A 22,085-nucleotide genomic window follows, 5' to 3' on the forward strand; every position below is an offset into this window, starting at 1 on the left:
CCAGTGTCACTTTATGTGGTAATAACTCTGCAACGCTACAACAAATCCCAGTGATTTTGAGATTATTTTTTCGTGACACATTATACTTTATGATAATGGTAAATTTAGGTCAATATGTTTTGTGTTTATTTATAAAAAATATCAAAAATTTGAGAAAAATTTTAAAAAATTAGCAATTTTCAAAATTTGAATGATTATCCCTTTAATCCAGATAATCATAACACAGCAAACCATTAATAAATAACATTTCCCACATGTCTGCTTTATACTAGAACCATTTGTAAAATGTTATTTTATTTTGTTAGCATTTTAGGAGGTTTAAAAATGTAGCAGTAATTTTTCATTTGTTCAAGGAAATTTACAAAATGTATTTTTTTAGGGACTTATCCATGTTTGAAGTGACTTTAGGGGTCCCATAAATTGGAAAACCTTCAAAAGTGATACCATTTTAAAAACCGCACCCCCTAGCATATTGAAAACTGTAGTCAAGTAGTTTATTAACAATGCAAAGTGGCATGACAGAAATAAAAATGTGTATTTTTACCACCTAAATGTCGCTAACTTCTGAACAGGTTACTACAGCTGTCAGACTCTAAGGCCGCTATTTGGTCATGAATTGCCATGGCAAACATCAGGACCACACAATCCTGATCTGAGAGCACCAATTTGGATAAAGAGGAAGCCCCCACACTCTGTTAACCATTTATAATGATGTAGTCACTATTGACAACAGCATCTAAGTGGTTAAAGAGATATAGATGGTGCAAACACTGATTGTGACTGATGCAGCAAGTTGTCAGCTATAGTGTACAGCTGACAGCTGCTGGATTGTCACCTGTATGGGGAGGCTATTCTCTTATATCTCAGGTCAGTTAAAAGACAAATTGGCTGTCATTAAGGGGTTAAAGCCAATAGTTCATTGTTACTTATGAAAGTCGTTGGGTATATTGAAATAGGAGCTGATCTGCAGCACCCGGAGTGGCCACTCAGTAGTGCGGGAGCTGCGGTGTTCTGCTTCGTACACTGTTTGCATCCGGCCGCTGCAGTAGCTGGGATCACTTGATTGCTGGGTTGTTGGACCCCCACCAATTATGATATTGATGACCTTGGAATAGGTTTCATAGCTGTGGAAAACACTTTTAAGAATATTTTACTAGATTTAGGTTTGGAAATTCTAGTAGAGTACTGAATAGCAGTAAATGTCTCTGGTGTTGTATCGATGTCATTTAACTTGATATTTTGGCTATGATAATTGTGGATGATATAGTAAATATGATCAATTTTTCTTTTCAATCTTCACTTTCACATGCGATAGCTGCATTTAGCCTACTTCTCTTCCTTCCAGCCGCCCCAAAGACATGCTCACTGTGTTCTTGCTGGCATGCATATGAAAAGAGGGAGTAAGCTCTCTCAGGCGTAGTTTAAAGGGGTTGTCTGGGACTTTTATATTGATAGCCTATCCTTAAGATAGGTAATCAATATCTGATCTGTGGGGGTGCGACACACTGCTCCCTCGCTCATATTCCCTGTGCCAGTGTCGGCTGGATATGATGAGGTGCAGAGCTGCATAGGGGCCTCATCCAGGTACTGCGTATCCATCCCTTATTGATTCGAATAAGTAGAGGATATGCAGTACCTGGCTAGTATTCCGTTGACGGAACATGTCCGCAACTCTGCACATCTGGTAGCTGATTGGTGGATGTGCTAGGTGTCAAATCGCCACAGGTAGAATATTGATGACCTATGCTAAGGAAGGCTATGAATAGAAAAGTCCTGGACAGCCCCTTTAATGTGAACGGCTACCACCACTCCTTTTGGTGCAGGACCCTTTTCCTAATATGGATTTCAGGATTGTGTTCCTGATATGCGGATGAGTCTTCTTATGAATTTCAGCTCATGTAATGTTTTATTTCATAGAAATGGAAGCTAGTCTTTCTGTATCCATGCTGAAACCAACTTGTGTTTTATTTGTAGACCAGTTGTTGGGTTTGAGGTTGACACGGATCTTCAGAAAAATGTCCTTTCAGAAGTTAAGGCTGATCTTATCTGGCCTTCTATTGTCAGCTCATCCCGTCATGTGCACTTCCCCCTAACAAATACCAACTCCTCATCGGTAAGTGCAGCAGCTGTTTATTATGCTCATCCATTTCACATATTCATTACAGAGAGCTGGGAAGTGTTGACATGTTCCACTGTTTGAAACTGGCATTGTCCAAGATGAACACGAATTATTTTTAGGATTTATGTACTTGTATTACGACATTCCAGTAAGAATCAACTATGTCAAGTTAAGTTAATGGCTTGGTGATATGTTGCAACAGGAAGAAGAGATTGCACTAGAAAACCCTGCCGATGTATCAGTGTTTGTCCAGATCATGCCACTGGCACTTTATGCTAACATTTCATTGGTGCTGGATAAGATATTAGACCGGTAAGTGCAGAGACATTTCAACATAAAAGAACCTGGTTTCTTAAGATGTTTTTCTCGTTAACATTCAAAATGAGTATTTACATTTAATTGCTTCTTAAACAGTATTTGTAGTAACCTCAAAATGTATTCATATTGATGGTTTTCATGTGACCTAATACATCATAGAAGATAAATGTAAAGTTGGCAACCTTGCAGCCACGCTCTGATTCATGCAGCCCCTTAGCCCCTTGTGTGGGCAGCATGAACCTAATGACAGGTTACCTTTTAAAGGGTTGTTCTCATGTTAAAAGATGGGATGTAATGATAGGCAGTGAGAAATTAAGCATGTTTGCAATTTCATTGCTGTATTTAATTGCCTCCAATTCCTCCTTTCTCCTACGCCTCATTGGGGGACACAGACCGTGGGTGTTATGCTGCTGCCACTAGGAGGACACTAAGTGATACAAAGAAAGTTAGCTCCTCCCCTGCAGTATACACCCTCCTGCTGGCCCTCAGCTAACCAGTTCTTGCTTAGTGTCTTAGGAGGCACTTGGGTCTTTTTTCCCAGACCCCATCTTTGTTTTAATTTTTGATTTTTTAATTTTATGTAAATTTTTAATTTTTTATTTAACGGAGTGAAGGGGGCGACGGGTCCTTTTTTTCATAAGGTCCGCTCTCCCCCGAACCAACAACAGGCGAGCACGGCGAGTATACCTCCCCGTCCCTCTCCTGCGACGTATGGCGCACGAAAAAAGTTTGCGCCAGGGCAACGGTTCCTTTTTTGGTCCCGATTTCCCCCAACCCCCTCCAGGACCCTGCATTACAGCGATGTAATTTGGAGACGTAGGCAGTCCGGAGGGGATGTTGTGCCGCAGCCCCCCTCTGCTACAGAGATGCATCAGGGGCCTCTCCATCCCCATCCAGGGTGCATGGATTGAGCTTACAGACTCACAGAAGCGCCCAGCAGACCTGTGAGATCCGGGACGGCGGCTGTAAGTACCTTCTGGGGACTCCCCCCTGCTCCCCCTCAGCGGCAGCGATGCAGTCTGGGTCCCCAGGGAGAGGCACCGCCGACCGGTGGTCGGTGGTGCTCGGCGGCGCTCCGTCGCGGCCGCCGCCGCACATCGTCGGCAGGGCCCATAAATTTAGGCCCCGGCTTCTTCAGCCGGAGTAGGCCGCAGTGGCCTCTATGGGGTAGGCGCCGGCAGTACTTGCGGCAGAGCCCCTGGGGACAGGCGCCGGCGGTCGGGAACTGCGGCGGTTAGCGTCGCTCTGTTGCGGCCGCCGCGCATCCCCAGGCAGGCTGGAAATTTAGTCCCCGGCTTTTCAGCTGGAGTAGGCCGCAGTGGGCAGATCCCTCCCACGGCCGTAACCCCGCCCCCCTAGATCGGCGCTTCTCGTCTGGGACGAGAGGCGCCCTGCAGATCTCGGGGGCCATGCTTCCTCACGCTGCCTGCCTGGAAGATGCGGTCCTGGGGGTGCCACTGGCCAGTACGCCAGCGGCAATCATTCGGCGCGCGGCCCGCCGACGCGCTCCACCGGCAGGCTCCATAAATTTAGTCCCCGGCTTTTGCAGCCGGACTAGGCCGCAGTTGAAATCCTTTTCAGGAGCGGAGGTGCTTTCATGGTCCCGATGGGCTGAACTTCGTGGATGTACAGAAGCCCCCCTCCATGGTCCGGGCAGCCTCCTCCACCACTGTGAAAGCGGACAAGGAGGCGGACGGTTCCTCTCCACCTCCTTAACAAAGGGATGATGGATTGAGGTTTATCTCTCTATCCCTGCACCGTCCACGCTGCAATACCCGACATCCGCGGCGGCTCCATGCCGGGACGCGCACCGTTGGTAAGTGGATTCTGCCAGCAATGGGCTTCTGCAGCGGGATATTGACAGGCAGTCTCAGACTTCCCTGTGGCCACCTCCCTGAGGTAACGCTCCAGTCGGCTAACAAATTTTGCTCCCGGCTTCGGCCGATGTGTAGTACAGAAGCGCACTGTGTCGCCTCAAGGCGGCTTAGCCTTTTTTTCCTGGCGCTTAGCGCCTGACGCAGAAGCGCTCAATTTTCTCGAGCAACGGGTGACCACCCCTAACTTTTACGCTGACGCCGGCTGCAGAAATTTACGCCCCGGCTGGGGCCTATCATGGAAGTTTCGAGGCTCCGCCCATGTCGTGCCTGTAGCTCCGCCCCCTAAATTGGCGCTTCTCGCTCGCTGCGAGATTTTACCTAACCCGCATGACCAGTATTCCTGGTCTTAAAGTCACACGACCAGTATTCTCTGGTCTTAAAGGCACGTGACCAGTATTTCCTGGTCTTAAAGGCACGTGACCAGTATTTCCTGGTCTTAAAGGCACGTGACCAGTATTCCCTGGTCTTCAAGGCACGTGACCAGTATTCCCTGGTCTTAAGGGTACGTGACCAGTATCCCCTGGTCTTAAGGGTACGTGACCAGTATCCCCTGGTCTTAAAGGCACGTGACCAGTATTCCCTGGTCTTACAGGCACGTGACCAGTATTCCCTGGTCTTAAGGGCGCGTGACCAGAATTCCCGGGTTTTAAAGGCACACGTCCAGTTTTCCCTGGTCTTAAAGGCACACGACCAGTATTCCCTGGTCTTAAAGGCACACGACCAGTTTTCCCTGGTCTTAACGGCACACGACCAGTATTCCCTGGTCTTGAGGGCACCATGACCAATCCGAAACTGGTCATAAATGAGGAGCCCTCTGCCGCTGATCCCAGTTTATCCCAGTGTAACTAGTTCCCTCAGCCTAAGCTCCCTCGTAGAGCTTTTGCCATCCAGTCCGGATATGCGATTCACTGGACAGAAGCCTCTACGCGGGACGCTATGCCTGGTCTGATTTTTAACGGCGACAGGCACTTTAAAGGGCGCCGGTCTCCCCACACCATCAACAGACGGGCACTCGAAGGTCCAGGCCTAACGCCAGACAGCCTGTCCTGTCCACCCGGAGACTTGCACTCTGTGGATGTACAGAGGCATCCCTTTTTTCGGGCGTCTGAGCACCCCCCCTCTGCATCACCACTATTTAACAGAAGATGCAAGTAGGCGTATTTCCCTCTCCACTTCCTTGTTAAGAGGATGGGGGATCGAGGCTCCTAATTTTTAACTCTGCAATGACCTGCTGGAAGCAGCGGCGCATTCTGCCACTCGGCAGATTAACCGGGTACAATCTCCTGTGGTTTACCTACCAGTATCCCTGCCCGATATGTCCTCAATTAAAAATGCCACGATCTGTCAAATAGCACATCTGGTTTGTTCCGTTTGGCAGCTACGGGTCCAGCCCTTTAATCTCCCTATCCGCCGCATGGATGCTAGAGCCCTTAACTACTTCGATTCCCACCAGTATCCCTTTCCTGATCCCTTTCCTGAAGACAGTTCAGCTGGTCAATCATATTTTTGAGCGGGAGACTAACGAACAATCGTACGTTTCCGCAGCCCCGACCAACAATGAAAGGGTTGTCCAGGACAGTCTAGATCTAAGGGATCTTGGTTACTAAGAGGTGGAACGATAAGTAGGACCGATTCCGGACCTCAAACTTCTAACAATCTTTTCACAAGGTTCTTCTTCGAATGGAGTTTCATCCGCTCAGCCATTACTTCAACAAAAAAGGTGCAATTTCGGGCATCCATCGACATTCGGGATGCCTAACCTCTTCAAAAATTCCTTTTGCTTTTCCATTCGTGAACAGCATTTAGGTCACGACCTTGTTCTTCGGCCTTGCTACCGCATCCAGGGTGTTCGCAAGGGTCATGGTGGCTGTCATCTTGCACCTAGAGGCGTGGTCGTCCTATCCTGTTTGACCGACTGTTTACCCACCCTTGCAGGACTACCCTAAGTCGACTATATCACTTGCGATACCCTCTCACCTGGGCTGGTGGCTAGACTTAGACTACTCCTCATTTCCAGCCCAGCAGATATCCTTTTTTGAGGATGATCCAGTATTCTTCCAGAAGGGTGGTAAATCTCCCTCCAGACAAGGTCATGGTTTTTCAACAGGGAGCTCGCGCTCTTGCTCACTCCCCCCCCTCATTTCATTTGATTTACTGGGAGGGTTCCAAAAAAAAAAAAAAAAAAAAAAAAAAAAAACAACGGAGACGACAATGGAAACAGTTTCCTTTGCTTCGTTAGTTTTCAGCAAGTCAAGCAGCTTTTCAGACGATAGTCTCTGAGCTCCTTCTTCATCCGGAGTTTTTTCTCCCGGTTCCATGGTTACTAGTAACTTCCAATGCCAGTCCTCTTCTCCCGATCATTGCTCTGGAGATCTCAAGGGTAGTCCTATAGTAGGTCCACTCCTTATGGCGGGTCAACCCATCCGAATTCAATTGGACAACGTCACGGCTGTCATACGTCAATCATCTAGCGAGTACCCACGTTCAAGCACCATGGCCAAAGTACCTCACATGGGCCGAGATCTATCACTCGGTGATCTTGGCAGTTCATATCCCAGAAGTAGAACTCTGGGCTGCGAACATATTTAGCCGTCAGGGTTTCACCTCAAGTGAGTGGGAACTTCACCGGAAGTATTCCATCAGACCCGCCTTCACTGGAGCTCTACAGTTGTAGCTCGGATGGCGTCCTGACTGATCGCCGGTGTACTGGAGTTGGTTGTTCGGCCTCGAGATCCAGGAGCCTTCGCACTGCATGCTCCGGTTATTCCGTGGTACCAGTTTCCACTTCCGAAAGCTTTTCAGAAGCAGAAAGGGCCCCAGTGATCCTCGGAAATCCGTACTGACCACGTCAGTTCGCTTGCGGAGCTGGTAGCTTTCTGTATTTCTGCAACAAAACTGCAAGTAGGGACCACCTCGCAGGATGTTTTTCACATGTAATTCTTCCCTTTTGCATACCGTTAGATCACTGGGATCTATTCTCTTAGGGAAGGTTGCCCCCCTTTTCTCTCGGCGATATCCTCATCCTGACGAGTCTTCGGTGCTAACGGGTCTTTTTCAGTCTTTTTTCTCTTATTTCCTTCAAGGTTGTCCTCAAGCCTTCCCTGTCCCTAGTTACCAAGGTGGTATTGTATTACTACTGTCATGAGGGCATAGTTCCTCCCTCATCTCTTTTGGCATCACTCCACAAAATGGAATGAGGTCCCCATATTCCGGACAGAGCAAGTGCTCTAAGTAGGTATGTCTTGAGGATGGCGTCCTTCCGAAGGTTGGACACTGTATCTTGGGTTTCCTACCGGTAAGAGGAAGGCTTCCTGACTTTTACAGGAAGGGTTTGGCCGTCTCCATCGGCCATTTAGCCTGGTGTATTCTTTCACCATCCAGTAGTCCTTCCGTGTTAGATGACAGCCTATCTCCCCGTCTATCGTGGGTTCCAGGCACCAGGCGTCAACAAGACACGCCTGCAAGCTTGCGGATTCGTCCAGTCCGCATGCATTCTTGAAGCATTATAATTCCCAGACTTCCACAGATGTGACTCTGGGCAGGCGGACTCTGCAGGCCGCGGTGGCGCACTTGTAAGTAGCGGTTACACAGAGCCTGATCTGATGTTGTCCCCACCCAGGGACTGCTTTGGTACGTCCCACGGTCTGTGTCCCCCAATGAGGCGTAGGAGAAAAGGAGATTTTTGTTTACTTACCGTAAAATCTTTTTCTCCGAGCCAATCATTGGGGGACACAGCTCCCACCCTAGTATTGGCTTATGCTTGTTGTTACAATCCGATATGCTATACTCTCATATATAATATGACATGCTGTAAGCTAATATGTTGTTACTGCTCTCCTACTGCTTTTTGCACCGAACTGGTTAGCTGAGGGCCAGCAGGAGGGTGTATACTGCAGGGGAGGAGCTAACTTTCTTTGTATCACTTAGTGTCCTCCTAGTGGCAGCAGCATAACACCCACGGTCTGTGTCCCCCAATGATTGGCTCGGAGAAAAAGATTTTACGGTAAGTAAACAAAAATCTCCTTTTTTCCTCTTTATCTCATTGCTCTCTGTTAGAGGTGGCCGATCATACGCAGTGGTTACAAGAGCTTTCCTAGTGAGCTTGTAAGCACTGAGATTGCTGGAGCGCAGTGTTGGCATCTGGTCCTGGGCAGCTTCAGCCTTAATGCTCTTTTGGTGCTGCACAGGCAACGCAGCCTCTATTAGCAACATCGGATTTCAGTGCAGTGCTGTTGGCCTGAACAGTCTATAAATCGCACCCCCCCAAAAAGTCAGAAGGCAGGGGGAGGTGTGTTGCGCAATTGAAAAGTTGAGATAAATCCAAGATGTCCACTCTTATCTATTCCAAACTGTAACCTGTTGCATGTACGCATTGAAAAAATACTGCTTGAGGCAGGTGGGTTGACTACTGTAGAGCAGAGGTGTCAAACTGCATTCCTCGAGGGATGCCAACAGGTCATGTTTTCAGGATTTCCTTAGCATTCCACAAGGTGCTGGAATCATTCTGTGCAGGTGATTAAATTAGCACCTGTGCAATACAAGGAAATCCTGAAAACATGACCTGTTGGCGGCCCTCGAGGAATGCAGTTTGACACCTCTGCTGTAGAGTATAGCAAGTTCCTTTCAGGCTAAGGAGCATCATAGAGATTGAGTAGATGAGAGATGCTCGATCAGCCTGCTAAGTTTACAACAGGACACTGGCAAGGAGGAAAAAGGGCCACGCTGTTCCGCTGCCAGCTTACAGCAGAGCACGGTGGCTCACTCTGCACAACAGGCGTTTTTCCTTCTAATGCCGTGTCAGATTGAGCGGATAACTTCTGCTTGTTCACTATGAGCCTGCATGCCAAGGATAGGTTCCTACCTGAAGTAGGTTACAATGGCCAAATTGGATTACTTCTTGGAGAACGCCTTCTTCTCCGTTGCAGCACAGAAATACAATTTGTCCCCAATGTATTGTATTTGATACTAATAATACGTGTTTGACTAGTGAGGGCGTAAGAGGCATTTTTCATGTGTCTTCTGACATTGTAGGAAAAGCAAACATAATATTTCAAGATTCTCATAAACACGGATAGTGAGAACTAGGAAAGTGGTTGAGAAACCGGTTTTGTCATCTTTTATGCAAATTGTGTCAATTTTGTCTTCTTTCTCAGGTTTAATATTAGTAAGTTGCTGAATATAGATCTGAAGACACTTGAATTCAAAGTATTTAGAAATAATGTAAGTATGCAGATATATTGTGAAATTGTTTTAGTTGTGAAACCAAAAATGCTGCACATTTTTTTCATCATAAAGGTTAACATTGCAGAAATACCTTTTAGGGTATCTGCGCACATTTAGTATTTGCAGCAGATTTTTCTGCTGAAAAAACTTTTGTGTTGGTAGGAAAAATGCTGTTTTAAAATACGCACTATTTTTATTGCATTTTTACTGCGTTTTTATTTATTTTCATTAATTTGAATAGGTGTACATGCTCAGTAGTGAGGCAGGGCTGTGGGGTCGTAGAGTCGGAGACAGGAGTCAGGGAAATTGAGGAGTTGGAGATTTAACCTACCGACTCCACAGCCCTACTATTCAATATTGTGATATATAGCCTTGTTTGTGACCCTTCTATAAAAAATCTATATATAAGTAGCTCGGTCATCAACTACTTACTGGTATCTCAGTTCTGACCTCAGCTCTTAAGTCACAGAAAACTGCTTTCAGTGTGTCCCAAGCTATAAAGTACTACCTAACATTTGGTCATAAGCTGTGGATGAAATGAACAAGAATTGAACACATACAAATTTCCCCATACAAGCTGCATATATAAATACATTTTATGTATAGGACTTGAAGAAGCCAGTGTATTTATTCTGAAAATTAATGTGAGATTGGCTGTTAAATTCTGATAGTAAGATAAACATTATGAATCCTATTGCATGACACGAACAAATATCTATTGGTCAGGAAAGCTTTCAAAAAGGCAAAGCCATTGTGACATGGATTTTCAAAATGACTCACCAGCCTCATTAGGCGTAAAAGATTTTGATCTGCTGATAAACACTATTTACCATGTGTCACCACGTGTTTACATATGGAACTAGTAGTGTCGCTGTTTTTACATGTGGAACTGATGATACTTTTTTTCTTTGTAGAAATACGAATCGAGCATAAAAGTCAATACAAATAAGGCAGGAGGTGCTCTGGGGACGTCAGTGCACATGGAAGTAGCAGTTTTCATCTAACGCCCCAGTGCACTTCAAACCTGATTTCCTTTGCTTCTGGCTTTTAAAGGGAAGCTGTCACCAGGTGTTCCCCATGCGTCCGACATCTTTAAACCCTCTTTAACAGCAGTCTAGTATTCTGTATGTCCTCAAACTCTTATTTAAGGCACACAAAAAAAAGCTATTATTGTAGTCACAGAGAAGCGCGGTCCTGTCTGATGTACTTTTCTGGTTTTGATCCAGCGCCTTCTCTCGTCTTTCGATTGCAGTCCTCCTTCACTTCTTCATGTGGATGACGCATCCTATGTCATCCACACAGTGCCCTGCATCGCGTTCCTGTGCAAAGGCCAAAGAGCACCGATGGCCGTTGGTAAAGCCGACGTATGCGCAGTACACTGCTTTGCTCTGCCTTTGGCGGGGGAGATAGGAGTACGCCTGTGCAGGAGCGCGATGCAGGGCACCGTGTGGATGACATCGGATGCATCATCCATGTGAAGCAGGGAAGGAGGACGACTATCACAAGAAGAGAGGAGGTGCGGGATTGTGCAGTCTATGAATATAATAAAAGCTTTTTTTTTGTGTAGTGAATAAGGAATTAAGGACAGACACTGTCCGTACTTTATATGGGAATAAGCTGGTGACAGTTTCCTTTTAAAACTAGGTTTCTCCTGAATAGCTCATCAAATGCCTCCAAAAAGGTATAATTTATTTATTTTTAGAAGAAGCGCATGTACAGCCATTTTCCTATTTCCATATGTAAAACATTCTGACAGGATCATTTAAGTTTCTTGCATAGTTTCATGAAGCTCCTTGACTTGATTAGCAAAGTGGCCGTTTCTCTTTAGAATGAGGTTTTGGGTACATTGCCATATTACAGCTATATTTACAGCTTCTGAATTGCACTGAACTGTTCTAGGGCACACGTATTCCTATGTGGCGCTCTTCTGTACCTCCAAATGCCTTGTCATTATTCTCATACTGCATGTTTCATGGCTAGCAGTGATCTGCTGTAGACCGTTTTCCTGCTCTATAACATTCTATAAATGTTACAACTGATAAAATAACTCCATTTGCAAAGTTTGCAAATTATATGTTTTATAAGACACATGACTTCATGCCATTTGTTTGTTTAATAAAAGAAGCTGTGTTCTCATTTAATTTTTGTATTGTATTTTAAAAGGTGCAACCTATACTGAGCAGTCCTAGTTTTGCGGAAGGACTGTCACGTCACTCTGTTCTTAATATTATTCTTAAGCCTGGAGAGAGAAAAAGCATTAAAATTCGATTCACTCCAGTGCTAAACAAAACTGTATCTTCATTACTTATAGTCAGGTAAGTCTATAAAGAATGAATTATGTTATCGCTATAAGGTTTAACACTCGAGTTCTTTGGAATTTATGGCATAATTTGTTTTGTACTTTTTATATTTTAGTTATAATTCTAGCATATATTTCGATTTGTTTGCTTGCTTCACCTTCTCAGTAATGCTTCTTTTTTACTTTTACTGCTAATCATAGTTCTGGAATGAATATCGTAGCCACCACAAATGGCGTTTTTGTAGTGTTGATTTACCATATGAATATTACATCTCTGATGGAATCAATGGGTTCCTCATGTAATGCACTGTCGAAACTAGATCTCCAAGGCGAGACCCAGTGGCTGATTAGGGCAGGACCCCCGTTTTCATATTCAGTGGGTGGGCCCACATACCATGGTGTTTTTGTTTATTTATTTAAAGCCCTCACTGTGGTTTGTAAGACTGTTTCTTTAGAAACACCTTCTACAAAAACAGTGTCAGTAGTCCACCCTAGCACCAGCACTTTATATACTAGCTTACTTCAGTCCTTGTGGTCATATAGACTATCCATACAACTATAAGTGGAGTTTATGCTGAATAGTATTTTCCTCATTTGGTCTGATTTATTTCATACTATGACATTTGAGCATCGTTTGAGCACTAGCACTTTATGACATTAATTGTTTACATACAGTAGAGCAGAGGTGTCAAACTGCATTCCTCGAGGGCCGCCAACAAGTCATGTTTTCAGGATTTCCTTTTATTGCACAGGTGATAACTTAATCACCTGCACAGAATGATTCCAGCACCTTGTGGAATACTAAGGAAATCCTGAAAACATGACCTGTTGGCGGCCCTCGAGGAATGCAGTTTGACACCTCTGCAGTAGAGGATCCATGTTCACCTTCTCTGTTACTTATATGTGGATCAGCAGCTGTAAATACCGAGTCTCTGGTCTAGGCTCTTTTGAATCATGTATGTTTTTTTATGCCTGGTTTGTGTACAATATAATAAACGTTTCTGAATTATGTACTAGATTGTGGACTATGAACTCCATGTTTTTTGTAGGAACTATTATGTTGGGAGTGTCCATGTGGGTAACTTATTTAGGCCGCTTCTAAAACCATATGACGGCGTTCACATTAGTGGGTATGCTATGTTTTCTGTTTGGATGATATTGGTCCAATTCTTTAGAAACAGACAGTCCATGACGACCCAGCAGCTGTAACTTATGCAGTATAAGGCACACACAACACAAAATGTCAAAATCCCCGGAGAATAGTTTTCCTTAGAAATGGTGACTGCACATCATATAATATTTGCTGGTGCATATAAAGCGTGGTCTGGTTTCAGTTCTGTATTGCCATCTAAAATACCAGGGTGCTTTTCATGGTTTAAATAGTCTTGTTACATTTTGTCCTTATCGATCTAGTTGCTTATTAATGGTTTTGTAAATTACGTCTGACATTTTGCTTTACATATGCCTTGCAGAAACAATTTAACGGTCATTGACGTAATAACCGTGAAAGGGCAAGGAGCAAATGAGAACATTAAGATTGGTGGAAAACCCCCTGGTCCAGGGAGCTCCTTGAGGTTTAAAATTACAGAAGCCTTTCTGAAAGACTGCTCAGACAGTAAGTTCTCCTTTCTCTCCTGGCACATTGCCACACTTCCATGCTGGCATCAGTCTATTCTTACTATATTCCAGTGATGTAAGAAATGTCATCTAATCTCAGTGGTTACAAAAAATACACAATACAGTATCAGAGATTTGTAATCCTTAATATTCGCTGCAGATTCCCTCTCTTGGTATGTGTTAGCCATGAGTGGCAGAATTATTAGGTTTACAATAATTAGAAGAAATGTTTAAAGGGAACCTGTCACCATTAAATCTGCATGCACCACGTTATAGAGCCGGTGGAGAGGATTGGATTTATATAGTGACTAACCGATATCTTTCTAGAAGTATGTATACAGAGATAACTGTCAATCACTAATAGGACTGGCCCCCTGGGCCAGAAATCTAGTAAGAGCACAGGTTTAAAGGATGAAAACTAAACATGAATCTGCTCAGCTCCCCCTGCTCTATAACATGATGCCGACAGATTGGACTGCAATTTCACGATGATGGGTTCCTTTTAACTTGCATGTGTTTGTATGAATGTTATGGCTTAGACTTCTCTACCTTAGTTGTATTTCTTCTATTTCAGAAATAAAGCCCAGAGAGCCAAACTTCACTCTTAAGAGAACATTCAAGATTGAAAATACAGGGCAACTTCAAGTCACAGTTAAAAGCATGGAAATCAGCGGGTATTCCTGTGAAGGATATGGATTCAAGATATTGAATTGTCAGGAGTTTGCACTAGGACCCAATTCTTCTAAGGAAATTATCATATTGTAAGTCTAACCGTTGCAGAGCTGATCCTTCAGAGAGCATGTAGATATAAAGTTGCACTGCATCTGAATGGTGGATGTTCTGGTTTTATCTTTTCACTGTGTCCAATTTATAAAAGTGATCAGTAATTTGCTTTATAATGTTATATATAGTGGTAGATCTAAAACTGTACAATATTGAATATATACAGAGAAGGCATTCGACACTTGGGTTTTCTTTGCGCTCCCTTAGAAGAAATTGGACTAGCCTTTATTTTTCTCAGGAAGATTATAGCCCTCTGTAATAACGTAACTACATAAGGTAGGACAGATTGCCTCTTGTCTTAGGCTTTTTATATTTTATTTATTATTTGAGTAACTTTAAAGTTACTTTTTCTACATATCTTTCATCTCTGGCCCACATAATCTCACTAATATATGGTCATCTCATGAGTGCGGCAATACCAGGATATCCGCCATACACTGGTCTTGAGAAAGGGAGTTTGCAGTTTTAGTATTGAGTATGGAGGAGCTGGTGGCGGAGTACTCCAAGGACCCAAGCAAATGCGAAGTACTCTGGTTGTGCTTCCAGGAAACCCTCATAGATCCAATTAACTATTCCCCCTCCCCTTTTTGGCCTCTCTTTTTTTTCACTCTTCCATATCCCCCACCCTTTTCTTTCTTTTACATGTAAACGATGTGTATGTAGTAAATGTGTTCTGTCCCAGGGCTGATCCCTGCTGAAATACATACTGGGTTGAGAATTTCCCTTTCTTAGATGTTGATTTCGACAGTTTTTCTCTTGTTGAGAAACAATATATTCATAATATGCAAAACCTGGCTTTTTTTTTTTTAAAGGGACACTTTGGTCTGCGTAAGTCAAAATGCAAAATGCATTCTAGACCTGTGAAGAATGTGCAGTGTTCCTTAAGGTACCTTCACACTAAACGATATCGCTAGCGATCCGTGACGTTGCAGCGTCCTCGCTAGCGATATCGTTTAGTTTGACAGGCAGCAGCGATCAGGATCCTGCTGTGATATCGCTGGTCGTTGAACAAAGTTCAGAACTTTATTTGGTCGTCAGACCGGCGTGTATCGTCGTGTTTGACACCAAAAGCAACGATACCAGCGATGTTTTACACTGGTAACCAGGGTAAACATCGGGTTACTAAGCGCAGGGCCGCGCTTAGTAACCCGATGTTTACCCTGGTTACCAGTGTAAAATGTAAAAAAAACAAACAGTACATACTCACCTGCGCGTCCCCCGGCGTCCGCTTCCCACACTGACTGAGCGTCGTAAAGTGAAAGTGAAAGTACAGCACAGCGTTGACGTCACCGCTCTGCTGTTAGGGCCGGCGCTCAGTCAGTGCAAGAAGCGGACGCCGGGGGACGCGAATGTAAGTATGTACTGTTTGTTTTTTTTACATTTTACGCTGGTAACCAGGGTAAACATCGGGTTACTAAGCGCGGCCCTGCGCTTAGTAACCCGATGTTTACCCTGGTTACCCGGGGACCTCGGCATCGTTGGTCGCTGGAGAGCGGTCTGTGTGACAGCTCTCCAGCGATCAAACAGCGACGCTGCAGCGATCGGCATCGTTGTCGCTATCGCTGCAGCGTCGCTTAATGTGAAGGTACCTTTAGTCCAAAGTTGTCAAACTGCTTTAAAATGGCAGAAAATGGTTAAAAAAAAAAAAGAAAAGGGTCCATAAAGTTTTACTGTTTTGTGTGTGAGCACTTATGCATTTCTGATTTAGTGCTTATATTTACTTGGCTCTGGCTGACTGTTCTTATCCTCACACTTGCAATCTCAATCAGTAATGGGAAATAATAAGGCTTCGATTCATCGTTTAAATTTTTATGTTGTGGTATTTGCCGTTTTTTGGCTACAAAGACTTCAAAATGGCACCAATGATTTATTAGTTTTATGCAAAGTGAAAACAAATTGACTTTTTTCCCGTCAAACTGTTTCTGTTACTTTTAAAAAAGGTGCAGTTGATGAATCAGGCAAAAACATCTGGAATTGCAAGATTCCCCCTACAAAATGGGGGGGGGGGGGGAAATGGTGCATTATAAAGTAGACTTCAAAAAAGCACAAATAGAATAATGAATTGTGTGCAAAAAAAAAAAAAAGCCAAAAACTAGACAAAAACGAGCTCAATAGCAAAGATGACTCTAGGCCTAAGCGTTTAATAAGAACGGTATAATATATTTTGTTGAGTCACCCTACTGAGGCTTGTAAGTCTTCCTAGTAATGCTTGATCATGTAGTATAAATAGGCTACCAATCACCCGGCGAACAAGCAAAATACGTGATCTTTTTAGTTTGCCTAGTAGAGCATTGTTCTCATTAGTGCATCATGTAAACTGGAGCCCTGCTGCCGAAAACAATGACGACGTGTGAGCACTGAGCGATCTATTACTGATCAATCAATGACTATCCAAAGTGCTGTCTGCCGTTTACACAGGCTATTAAACGACTGCTGACTAGCAGGCATGTTACTAATCGACAGTCGTTGTAACAACCATGGCTGTGGAATCAGTAAGCCAAACCTCCCACTCCTCAATTTCCCTGACTCCCGACCCCACAGCCTTGCCTCACTACTGAGCATGTACATAAAGTGCAGCATAGATTCATCTCAACTAAAAGCTGAGATCAGGAACAGAACAGACATGTATAGGACAGTACATAACTTTCCCAAATTCTTATGAAAACATTTACAGCACATCCTGCACTGTACTACTGTACCCAATTTATCATATATTTTAGGAGTCAGAGTCCGTACATTCTATACCGACCACTAAAATGGACGCCGACTCTGACTCCACAGCCCTAGTAATGCCGCATGTCATCTAGTGTAAATGCACCCTATTAAAAGGCAAAATATTGCGTTCTCCTAAGCAGGGTGATGGAGAATGGATGCTGAGAATCGACGCACATCTTTTACCCTGGACAGTATTTTCTTTGTGTGTCGGAGCTCAGCATCTTTGCTCCTATTAAATGAACACTTGATCCCAGGTGGGCGTTTTCCTAATTATCTGTGAGGTGGAAAAGCCTGTTTGCCCCAAAGAGACTTGTATACTTGACACACACTCTTATTTTTGTTTGTGTGTTACTGATACTTTGTAGGACCCATATTCTCCAAAGACCATCGGAACACTGCATAGCTTTACTATTCTTCATGTGTATGGCTTATTCTACACTAGATTGTCATTCCGGGATGGTGTACTATAAATAGTTGTGTTCTCTCCATTCTTTTTTGCAGGTTTGCACCAGACTTCACGTCCTCACGAGTGATTCGTGAACTAAAGATTGTCACAGAAGGAGGTTCTGAATTTGTGTTTGTACTAAATGCATCACTTCCATACCACATGCTGGCCTCATGTGCAGAAGCTGTTCCCCGGCCCAACTGGGAGTTGGCATTGTATGTCGTTATCTCAGGAATTATGAGGTAAGTGAGTGGAAGGTCATTATTATCACCCTCTATATCACTGAACTTAAACATATTTCATAAGTTTATGATCTACATAGAAGGAAGGTAAATAAGCAGCAGGATGCACAGAGGAACTGCAAAATCTATCCTGCTCCATGCTTGCAGCCCTTAGCCCATGATTTGAGCACAAAGCTGGAGAGACTTTTTTAGTTTCTTCTTTTCATCCTCCTCTCCCCCAACCCTTGTTTAGTACATATTAGTGGTAATATTGTTGAAAAGTGTTGATACATGTTTAAAAAAAAAATTTCCTTCTTGCACCTTTTTTTTTGCATACGTTCTAAATTGTTTTCTTTTCCCAGTTTGCTGTTTCTTTTGGTTATTGGAACAGCCTACTTAGAAGCTCAAGGAATATGGGAGCCGTTCAGAAGGCGACTCTCCATTGAGACATCAAATCCTCCATTTCAGTTGGGTCGACCCTTTGATCTCAGAAGAATAGTTGGCATATCAACAGAAAGCAAGTAAGTTATTTTCTTGTTGTAGTGTGTCAAAGCTGTTCAGTTTTCTTCTGTATATAGAATGACAATTAAATGGAGTCTATCATCAGAAACTGATGAGTTGAGGAAAACAAAATTTGTAGGACCCTGGTCCAATGGTCATGTCAGTTGTCATGTGAACCTTCTCCTACCTGCCACCATCCTTGGCGCTTTTTCTGAATAGTATGCCTCTTGTGATGTCATTGTTTTCAGCGTGACACATCCATAACATCTTGCTGAGCCATCTAATCGGAAAAAGCGATGGCGATGCCGTCAGGCAGGAGGAGGTTTTCGTGACTCTGGTCCTGCTCTATGGACAACTGCCTTATATGCTGCACCAGGGTCCTGCCAATCTGTTTGCTGAACCCTAAAACTGGTGATTGTTTAATCTTAAGTTTTATATTTAAACATTTTTTTTTTTAAGTTTTGATATATTTCTTTTTAATTGAATTTCCATGTCATCATCTACTCAACTCCTTAACGACCTTGGACTTATAGGTACGTCCAAGGTCATCTCCCTGCATTTGATGTGGGCTCAGGTTCATACTTTTCCCTGTATACATCATTTATAGAATTAAGGATAACTCTGTCCATACGTTTCCCAGACTTTCAATGGTATGAGAAAATACCAGATCACAAATACACCGGGATGCTAGAAGAATAGAATGCATGACATCTTGTTACACAGATTTAGTGAATGAATAACGTGTGTGTATTTGTGTTTTAGCTATAATTCTGCTGGAAGTGACTCAAACAATAGCTCTAGCCGAGGGTTGTATAGTGCAAATTCCAGTTCCAGAGCTACAAGTAATCACAAGCAAACCAACCCAGCATCCAGCATACACAGGAATACATCTGATGTGGAATCAGTCAGAGCAAAAAACTCCAGTGTATCCAGCAAAATGCCAGCTCAAGGGTCTACAAACCTGTCCTCAAGCAAAGCTTCCTCCCTGACCATAGATCCTAACTCCGTTGCTCACAGTTCATCTTTAACAAGGCGTGCTCGTGGAACAAAACTAAATCTGTCACCATCTCAAGGACCAGGCTTACAGGAGCAGCTTGTGCCAATGCAACCACCAACAGTGCCTCAGCCACAGGCAGAGCCGCCAGCAGAAGTGTCCCGGACAGGGGCCTGTAACACTTCACACCCAGAGTACTTTGGAAATAGTGGCGGTAATACCAGGCACAGTTCAGATGACTCGGACATAACTAGTCTTATAGAAGTAATGGATAAAGATTTTGACAACTGTGAACCCCCTCCATCAGATGTGTTTACAGAACAACCGCCATCTCCAGCAACAAAAAATAAAGGTGACGTAAAGAAATTTCCATGATATTTTAAATATTTTTAGCTTTATTTCAATCTAAAATCATTTATGATTTTAGAAAATAATCTGGCAACATGATATGAATTATTTTCAAAAAGAATATAAATTCAAGAAAAATATTTATCTCTAGTCACTTGTCTGGTATCATTGATGTCCATTTTCACAGAAATGTTGACCGATCAGATAAGAGCACGCACTATAACTACACAGTTCCCTGTTTTTTCCTATAAATCTGGCAGAAGAGTGCTCTATTCTGACTGGCAATGGAGTCTCTGAAGCAAAGTTTCTTTCTGAGACATGTCCAGATCTTGGAATCGGAGAGGGTTAAGCCAACTTCACTTAGAATACTTCTAGTCAGTGCACTACATTGAGACGTGCCCTTTTTTATATATTTTTTCATCTAGGAAAAGGGAAATCTCTTACACATAAACTTAAGTCTCAAAAGAAACAAGAAGAGAAAGAAAGACGAGGGAAAGCCAAGACACATGAGGATGAGCTGAAGGACTCTCTTGCAGATGATGACAGCTCTTCCACCACTACCGAAACATCGAATCCTGACACTGAGCCACTTCTCAAAGAGGTATGATCCCAAGTAACAGAAATTATGTGATGTTGGCAAATCCAATTTAGTTTTAGGACAGATCTCAGACCCCATTCTCCTGGCGAGGATGTTATGGGCTTTATCTGTTTACAAACAAGTTGCATATACATTTAAATAGACTCGACCTTGTTTGTCAGGGGTTGTAGATTTAATAACTAATTTTAACATAACACAGTGATGATGTATTAGTTCTTCTTAGCATTCGGCCGTCTCAAATGTGTTATCACTATATGGGGTCGGGCTCATGAGATGAGCCAACTCCATACAGTACAGGTGTCAGCTGTATGACATAGCCAGCAATGGAAGTTATCTCCAATCTCATCAGTTTAAACCCTTAAATGCAGCTGTCAATGATATGGGCATTTAAACCCCTTCATGACCGGAGGTATTTTCGGCTTTGCATTTTTGTTTTTTGCTCCCCTTCTTCCCAGAGCCATAACTTTTTTCGGTCAATATGGCCATGTAAGGGCTTGATTCTTGCAGGACAAGTTGTACTTTTGAACGACACCATTGGTTTTACCATGTCGTGTACTGGAAAGTGGGAAAAAATTCAAACTGCGGTGAAATTGCAAAAAAAAGTTCAATCCCAGAGTTGTTTTTTGTTTGGCTTTTTTACTAGGTTCGCTAAATTCTAAAACCGACCTGTCATTATGATTCTCCAGGTCATTACGAGTTCAAAGACACAAAACATGTCTAGGTTGTTTTTTATCTAGGTGAAAAAAAATTCCAAACTTTGTTAACATTTAAAAAAAAAAAAAAAAGCGCCATTTTTTGATACCCATAGCGTCTTCATTTTTCGGATTGGATGAGGGCTGACTGTTTTAACCCCTTTATGACCTTGGGATTTTCCATTTTTCCTTGTTCGTTTTTCGCTCCCCTCCTTCCCAGAGCCATAACTTTTTTATTTTTCCATCAATATGGTCATGTGAAAGCTTATTTTTGGCGGGACGAGTTGTACTTTTGAACGACTTCATTGGTTTTACCATGTCGTATACTAGAAAACGGGAAAAAAATTCCAAGTATGGTGAAATTGCAAAAAAAGTGCAATCCCACACTTGTTTTTTGTTTGGCTTTTTTGCTAGGTTCACTAAATGCTAAAACTGACCTGATTTGGCGATACCAAATATGTGTAGGTTTGATTTTTTTTTTTTTTTAATTGTTTTATTTTGAATGGGGCGAAAGGGGGGTGGTTTAAACTTTTATATTTTTTTTATTTTTTTTCACATTTTTGCTATGCTTTAATAGCCTCCATAGGAGGCTAGAAGCTGGCACATCTCGATCGGCTCAACTACATAGCAGCGATCATCAGATCGTTGCTATGTACCTGAAATGCAGGCTTGCTATGAGCACCGACCACAGGGTGGCGCTCACAGCAAACCGGCATCAGTAACCATAGAGGTCTCAAGGACCTCTATGGTTACTATGCAAAAGCATCGCTGACCCCCGATCATATGACGGGGGTCGGCGATGCGCTCATTTCCGACCCGATGGCCGGAAGCGCCGGTTAAATGCCGCTGTCTGCGTTTGACAGTGGCATTTAACTAGTTAATCGCGATTTCACCCGCCGCTATTGCGGGCATATTGCAGCTGTTCAAAACAGCTGACATGTTCCGGCTTTGATGCGGGCTCACCGCCGGAGCCCGCATCAAAGCGGGGGTTCTGACCTCGGACGTACTATCCCGTCCGAGGTCAGAAAGGGGTTAATGATACTATTTTGGTGCAGATACGTTCTTTTGATCGCCCGTTGTTGCATTTTAATGCAATGTCACGGCGATCAAAAAAAAATAAAAAATTCCGGCTGTTTAGCGATCAGGTTAATCCTTTTTTTTTTTTATTGATAGATCGGGCAATTCTGAATGTGGCAATACCAAATATGTGTATGTTTGGGGGTCACCGATGGCCGGATTTCAGTTGCGATTGCCGGAAGTGCATGTTAAATGCCACTGTCAGCATTTGACAGTGGCATTTCATGGGATAATAGCCTCGGGTGGATCGCAATTCCA

General features: G+C 43.4%; 1 protein-coding gene across 3 annotated transcripts in view; it reads left to right on the top strand.

The window, feature by feature from the left end:
• TMEM131 (transmembrane protein 131) overlaps positions 1-22,085 on the top strand; it is a 244,873-nt gene that overhangs the window by 192,773 nt on the left and 30,015 nt on the right. For all 3 annotated transcript variants that reach the window (XM_077296863.1, XM_077296865.1, XM_077296864.1), the window contains exons 23-32: positions 1,975-2,113; positions 2,322-2,431; positions 9,468-9,534; positions 11,701-11,852; positions 13,309-13,451; positions 14,028-14,214; positions 17,453-17,638; positions 17,980-18,138; positions 18,881-19,464; positions 19,886-20,061. In XM_077296863.1, coding sequence (XP_077152978.1) covers positions 1,975-2,113; positions 2,322-2,431; positions 9,468-9,534; positions 11,701-11,852; positions 13,309-13,451; positions 14,028-14,214; positions 17,453-17,638; positions 17,980-18,138; positions 18,881-19,464; positions 19,886-20,061 — 1,903 coding nt within the window. The remainder of the gene's footprint in view (positions 1-1,974; positions 2,114-2,321; positions 2,432-9,467; positions 9,535-11,700; positions 11,853-13,308; positions 13,452-14,027; positions 14,215-17,452; positions 17,639-17,979; positions 18,139-18,880; positions 19,465-19,885; positions 20,062-22,085) is intronic.

Source organism: Ranitomeya variabilis, chromosome 3 (assembly GCF_051348905.1).
Source record: "Ranitomeya variabilis isolate aRanVar5 chromosome 3, aRanVar5.hap1, whole genome shotgun sequence".
In the NCBI taxonomy this organism is placed as follows: Eukaryota; Metazoa; Chordata; class Amphibia; order Anura; family Dendrobatidae; genus Ranitomeya; species Ranitomeya variabilis.